The 6,724-nt window shown below is 67.4% G+C and overlaps 1 protein-coding gene across 4 annotated transcripts in view; it reads right to left on the reverse strand.

The window, feature by feature from the left end:
* Positions 1-112: 112 nt before the first annotated feature.
* Positions 113-6,724, reverse strand: part of KCNH2 (potassium voltage-gated channel subfamily H member 2) — a 127,671-nt gene continuing 121,059 nt past the window's right edge. For 2 of the 4 annotated variants that reach the window (XM_074946621.1, XM_074946618.1), the window contains 6 exons: positions 6,413-6,606; positions 5,806-5,905; positions 3,969-4,217; positions 2,350-2,535; positions 1,545-1,692; positions 113-767 (listed from right to left, as the gene is read on the reverse strand). In XM_074946621.1, coding sequence (XP_074802722.1) covers positions 446-767; positions 1,545-1,692; positions 2,350-2,535; positions 3,969-4,217; positions 5,806-5,905; positions 6,413-6,606 — 1,199 coding nt within the window. In that variant the 3' untranslated portion in view covers positions 113-445. The remainder of the gene's footprint in view (positions 768-1,544; positions 1,693-2,349; positions 2,536-3,968; positions 4,218-5,805; positions 5,906-6,412; positions 6,607-6,724) is intronic. The other 2 variants (XM_074946620.1, XM_074946619.1) reach the window with 2 other exon arrangements.

Consider the following 6,724-nt stretch of genomic DNA (forward strand, 5'->3'; position numbering starts at 1 on the left):
AACAGGGCTCCCCCCCCCCCCCCCCAGGGAACAGGGCCGCACACACACACTGCCCCCCCCCCCACGGAACAGGGCTCCCCCCCGCCCAGGGAACAGGGCCACACACACACACACACACACACAGAACAGAGCCGCACACACACGGTGCTCCCTCTCCCCCTGCCAGCGGCGCACACGGGTGCTCATATCAGGGTACACACAGGGCAGCCAGGCAGATAAGACCTGGGCACCCAGCGTGCTCAGCCCCTTTCGCCCGCCCGCCCAGCACCCCTGGGGGCCAGCCCTGGCTGCAGGAGGCCGCGCTGTGTCGGCCCGGCCCCGTGATATGTTCCAGGGTCCTGGGCTGCGGGTCCTTCCCCGGCCAGTCTCTGTTTCTTTGTGCCGGTCTCTGGGCACAGCAGGGCACGCAGGGCGGGCGGGCCCCGTCCTGGATCCGTTAGGCCAGCTAACATCCTGGCCGCGTGGGCTCGGCCCGTGGCTCCTGCTTGGCTAGCGTGTGGCCAGGCCCGCACCCAGGCGGCACTGTTGTCCTTGGGGGCGGGGAGGGGGCGGCAGCCCTGAAGCCCTGGCCCCCCTGCGCCGGGCTCCGGGCCCCGTCCCCGTCCTGCCGATTAACTCCCCGGGTCGGAGCAGTGTCTCTGCAGGGTCTGTGAGTCCGGCGGCGGGGCCAGCTGTCCAGGGAGGGAGCGGCGCCGGGGGGGCGGCTCGCAGGGCAGCTCTGGGCTGGGCGGCTGCGGGAACTGGAACGGCACCGGGTAACTGGGAACCTGCGGGCGGGTGAGATGCTGTCAGCAGCCGCCCGCTGCCCAGGGAACCAGGCTGCCGACACCACGACTGACCGCAGCCCAGAACTCACCGAGCGACGGCACTGTTCAGTGCCACAGGGCACTGCAGAGGGGCAGGGCTGGGCCGGCAGGGGGCTGCGGGTCGGGAGTGAGGGGCGCTGGCGGAGCTCGGCGTGGGAGCCCGTGGCTGGGCCGGCAGGGGGCTGCGGGTCGGGAGTGAGGGGCGCTGGCGGAGCTCGGCGTGGGGAGCCCGTGGCTGGGCCGGCAGGGGGCTGCGGGTCGGGAGTGAGGGGCGCTGGCGGAGCTCGGCGTGGGGAGCCCGTGGCTGGGCCGGCAGGGGGCTGCGGGTCGGGAGTGAGGGGCGCTGGCGGAGCTCGGCGTGGGGAGCCCGTGGCTGGGCCGGCAGGGGGCTGCGGTCGGGAGTGAGGGGCGCTGGCGGAGCTCGGCGTGGGGAGCCCGTGGCTGGGCCGGCAGGGGGCTGCGGGTCGGGAGTGAGGGGCGCTGGCGGAGCTCAGCGTGGGGAGCCCGTGGCTGGGCCGGCAGGGGGCTGCGGGTCGGGAGTGAGGGGCGCTGGTGAAGGAGGGCCCGGTGGTCCCGGCTGTTCCCCCCGGGGATCTCGGTTCGGTTTCTGACCCAGCGGCTGGGCGACCTGCCCCGTGTCCCCAGGGCACAGCCCTGGCCGGAGTCCGTCGATGGTTGGCCGCAGGGGGTGTGCCGGGCTGGCGCTGCGCGGTGGGTCCCTGGAGCGAGGGGTCTCACCTGGGGGCAGGGCTGGCCGGGTGGTGGGGAGCACTCCGGGCCTGGGGGTGGCGACGACACGGTGCTATAGGCCGGCGGCACCAGCCCGACCTGCCGCTGCAGCAGCTGCATGATGGCGCCCACGTCCGCGGCCATGCGGGTCTCCAGCCTGCCGGGAGATGAGGGGCTGAGCCGGGAGGGGGGCACCCCCAGCCAGCCCAGAGACACCTCCGGGCACGATCCTGCCCCCACTGGGCAACACCTCGGCCGGCAGGAGACACCACCCCCCGCAGACACCTGGCTAGGCCTGAGGTGCTGGAACTGGGGGGCCCCGGGGCCTTTCCCTGCCATGCGCCCTGTTCCCTGCCCCTCACCTGCCCCCCCAGGGCCTTTCCCTGCCATGCGCCCTGTTCCCCGCCCCTCACCTGCCTCCCAGAGCCTTTCCCTGCCTTGCCCCCTGTTCCCCAACCCTCACCTGCCCCCCCAGGGCCTTTCCCTGCCATGCGCCCTGTTCCCCGCCCCTCACCTGCCCCTCCAGGGCCTTTCCCTGCCATGCCCCCTGTTTCCCGCCCCTCACCTGCCCCCCCAGGGCCTTTCCCTGCTATGCGCCCTGTTCCCTGCCCCTCACCTGCCCCCGCCCAGGGCCTTTCCCTGCCATGCCCCCCGTTCCCCACTCCTCACCTGCCCCCCCAGGGCCTTTCCCTGCCATGCGCTCTGTTCCCCGCCCCTCACCTGCCCGCCCAGGGCCTTTCCCTGCCATGCCTCCTGCCCCCACGTGCCCCCGGACTCCCCCTGCCCCAGGTGTATGAGCTGCCCCCTCCTCTACCTGTTGAGCTGCTGCTGCAGCTGGTCCAGCCGGCTCTCCACCTCGGAGCGGGGCCGGTGGCCCCGGGAAGGCAGGCCATGCTGAGGCTGGCGTGGGCTGGGACGGTGCAGCGGGGCAGCTCCTGGCACTGCCGGCCCCGGCTCTCGCCCCAGAAGCTGAAGATGTTGGACACCCCCGAGAAGGCCCCTGAGCAGAGGGCAGAGATGGGTCAGGGCCGTGCCCCAGGGGGCAGGTGCCAGGGCTGGGGGCACGCGGGGGCTGCTGAGCTGTGATACAGAGACATCAGGTGGGGCTCAACCAACGCCTGGCACTGGGCCCAAGGGACCCACACCCCAAGCTGTGGGGCCCGCACCCCTTCCCTACTGTCCCTGTGGGGCCCGCACACCTCCCCTGCTGTCCTTGTGGGGTCCACCCCCCTTTGCTATCCCTGTGGGGCCTGCACCCCTCCCCCCACTGTCCCTGTGGGGCCCACTCTGCTTTGCTGTCCCTCTGGGGCCTGCCCCCTTCCCCTACCATCCATATGGCGTCAGCACCACTCCCCTGCTGTCCCTGTGGGGCCCACACCCCTGCACCGCGGTCCATAAGGGGCCTGCCCCCCCCTCCCCTGCCAGGCCTGCCTCCACCCCCACCATCTATATGGGGCCCTCCCCCACTAGCTCCATGGGGCCTGTGAGGAGTGCGGGCGCTGCGCGAGCGCCAACATCGGGGTGTCTCGTCCCTGTGCTGCTGATGTCGTGGGACCGCGGCCGGCTGGCAGAGGGCGCCGAGGTCGGTGCCTGCCTGTGGCCATGGACTCGCTCTGCACAAAGGGCTGCCAGGGGAGGGGCGTGGGCACCGAGGGGAAGGGTGTGGGCACCAAGGTCACCTGCCAGCCCAAGCCTCTTGCCCAGCAAAGGGGAGCAGGCAGCACAGGGCAGGAGCCCTGCCTGGCTTAGGAGAGGGATATGGGGTGCCAGGGCAGGGGGCTAACAGGGAGCCCGGTGGGCAGCGGGTGTGCTGGACGCGGGGCTGAGGAGAAGTGCGAGGGCCGCTTGCCCATCGTTAGCTGGTGCCCTTTGGGCAGGGGACTGGGGGGGCCCAAAGCGGGGGCAGCATGAGTGTTGGTGCCCAGGAACGTGCCTGAGAGGCCAAGGGGGGTCTGGCGCTGCGGACAGGTGCTAGGTTGTGCCCAGGCTTGGCCTCGCTGTCCTGCCTCAGACATGGCTGGGCGCAGCCAGCTGCCCGTGGGCCAGGCCGGTTAGACACACGGCAGCATCGCTCGGCTGTGCTCAGCGTGGCCACTCCTGGCACTGGTTGAGGGGGGTGCCTGCAGGCCTGAGCCACCCCAGACAGTGACACCCCCACAGCAATAGGGAGCCATCAGGCCTGTGACGAGCCTGTGCCCCCTGGCACCGGTTCCCTGGAGCCCCTCTCCTCCCTCCACACCACCCACCCCCGGCAGCCAGTCCCCTGGAGCCTCTCCCCCCACAGCACCCTCCTGGAGCCTTCCCCTCCCTGTAGTGCCCACCCCATGGTTCCCATCCCCTCAGGGCACCTGTTCCTCATGGTGCCCCCCCCAGGCACCCAGATCCAGGGCTCTCCCCACATGGTGCCTGTCCTTGTGCCATGCTCTGTCCCACCTGAGAGGGGGCTGCAGTTCTCGCTGCCCTTGGGCTGCCCGTCGCCCTGGCTGAGCAGCTCCCCATTGGCGCAGAAGGGTGAGAGCTGGCAGGCGCTGGCGATGGGCGTGGGGCGCTCATCCTCGTCGCTGGAGGGCGAGCTGGAGGGCTCCCACTTGGGCTGGTCCTCCGGGACCCCCGGCGCCTGGTGGTTCCAACCCGTCCGCAGTGGCTTCTGGCTGCTCCTCAGCTCCCCGGCGTTCTCCGGGTCTGCGGAGTTGGGGGCAGAGAGTGAGTGTTCCACAGAGCCAGGCTGGGGAGGAAGCACATCTGCTGGGGCTGGTGCAGGCAGGGCCATGGCTGCTGGCCGGGAGGAGCCAGCTGGGGGTCCAGTGCCAGGGCAGAGCCCCCTGTGCCCTGGGCGGGGCAAGGAGCCTGTGCTGGGAGAGGGGCTGGCACCCTGGATGGGGCATGGAGCCTGCGCTGGGAGACGGGTTTACTCCTGGGGAATTCTGCACCACTGCACACATGCCTAATTAATTAGCTGTGCATATTTTAAATTTTTTGCACAGAAAAAAGCTTCTGCCGAAATATTGCTGCAATTCTGCCTTTTTCCCACCAGACGGTGCTGTGATGATAGAACAAAGCAGCAGCTCCTGGCCAGATAGGGAAGAGAAAGAGCCTGCCTTCTTCGCTGCGCCTGTCAGGCCAGGTCAGGAGACAGGGGCAATGGGGAAACAGACAACGTGGGGTGCTGTGGGGGGTTAGACAGGGGCTCATAAGGGCTAGTGGGAGAGGACAGACTGGGGCGGCAGCTGAATGGGAGTGGAGGTGCAGGGCCACAGGGGGGAAGGAGGTGCAGGGCCACATGGTGATGGGGGAGAGGGTGCAGAGCTATATAGGGACAGGGAAACGGCTGGGGGGGGCACAGAGACACATGGGAATGGGGGAGGGGGTACAGGGAAACATGGGGACAGGGGGAGGGTGGACAGGGACACATAGGGACCAGGGAGTGGCTGGGTGGGGGCACAGAGACACATGTGGATGGTGGAGGGGGCACAGAGACATCTCGGGACAAAAGGAGGGGGTGCAGGGCCACATGGGGATGGGGGGAGTGGGTGTCTGTATGGGGGTGGAGGGACACACGTGGACAGGTGGTGCAAGGACACATGGAGGTACAGGAACACATGGGAACAGGGGCAGATGTGCCTGACTGAATGGGAGAGGCTAAGGGTCAGCCAGGATCTGCATGAGGGAAGCTCCCTACAATCCCCTCCCCGCAAACCCTGTTCCATACTTTTCTCACCCACACCCAACAACCCTCCAAGTTGACACCCAGGCTCCTTCCCAGCTATTTGCTTCCCTCTCCCTCAGCTCCTCCGTTACCCGACTCCCCTCCAGCCTTTGCACTGCTTCTGGGGGGTGCAGGAAATACGGTTCTGTACTGTAGGTTAAATGAATTCTTATTCACAGTTCTGTATTAATATGCCTACTAAGGAATCTATTTGTCAAAAAACATCTCCTGAATCTTCATTCTTGTCTGTATTGTTACAGACTTTCTTGCTGGCAGGTATTTTGAAATAAATGACCAAAAATAATTGAAACTGGTGTGATAATAGTGTGTTATTTTGACAAATAAAATAAGCAGAATTTTAAAATATTGCACACAGAATTTTTAATTTTCTGTTGCAGAATTTTTTATTTTTTTGGCACAGAATTCCCCCAGGAGTAGGGGCTGGCATCCTGGGCGGAGACACAGATCCTGCGCTGGGAGAGGGGCTGGTGCCCTGGGCAGGGCACAGAGCCTATGCTGGGGGAGGCCCCTGGCCCCTCGAGCTTGCTGCCCCCTCCCACTCACCCTTGTCTGTGCGCCGGCGGAAGGAGAGTTTGCGGCGCCGCAACCGGTTGAAGCTGCCGTCCAGCTCGGTGCTTCCAGGGGATCCGGGGATCATGTTGGTCTGCAACAAAGGGGAGCCGTGAGCCGGGCTGGGAACTGGGGAGGGGGCAGGTGGGGGAGAAGGGGAAATGGATACACTGGTGGTTAGGTGGGTGGGGGCGCTGCTAGGTGGGGGACAGGTTGGTGGATGGCACAGTGGGTGGGTGGGTGAATACACTGGTGGTTAGTTGAGGGCAGGGTTGATGGCTGGGTGGGGGTGGATTGGGGTCAGGGGCAGGCAGGGTTCTCCCCCTCAGCCTGGCCGAGAGCCCACAGAGGCCCCACCAGACTGGCAAAGTCCCCCGGAGCTCCACCAGCCTGGCTGAGTGCCCCCAAAGGTCTCCCTCCCACAGCCTGTCTGAGTGACCCCGGAGCTCCCCCTAGCCTGGCTGAGCACCCCCAAAGCTCTCCTCCCTGGCCTGGCGCCCCCAGAACTCTCCCCCCCGGCCCTGGCTGAGCACCCCTGGAGCTCTCCCCCACCCTAGCCTGGCACCCCCCCAGCCCCCCCCCCCCCCCCCCCGGCTCTCACGTCGCGCAAGTTGAAGGTGATTTCCAGGCTGGCCCAGAAGCGGTCCGAGAACTCGGGGTACATGTCCAGCACCTCCAGCAGCTCCTCCCGCTGGATCTTGTGCAGGTCACAGTAAGTCAGAGCCCGCACGTCCGCATTGGACTTGCCCGGCCGCGCATACAGGTTCAGCGGCTCCCCAAAGATGTCGTTCTTCCCTGGGGGCAGCATGGCAGGGTCAGCGCAGGTCTCCCCCAGGGAATGGGCTGCGGGGCACGTGCCAGGGTGGGCTGGGCAGGATGGGGGGGCACACGGCAGGGGTGAGCTGTTAGGTTC

The sequence above is a fragment of the Natator depressus genome, chromosome 2 (genome assembly GCF_965152275.1).
Source record: "Natator depressus isolate rNatDep1 chromosome 2, rNatDep2.hap1, whole genome shotgun sequence".
Taxonomy (NCBI): domain Eukaryota; kingdom Metazoa; phylum Chordata; order Testudines; family Cheloniidae; genus Natator; species Natator depressus.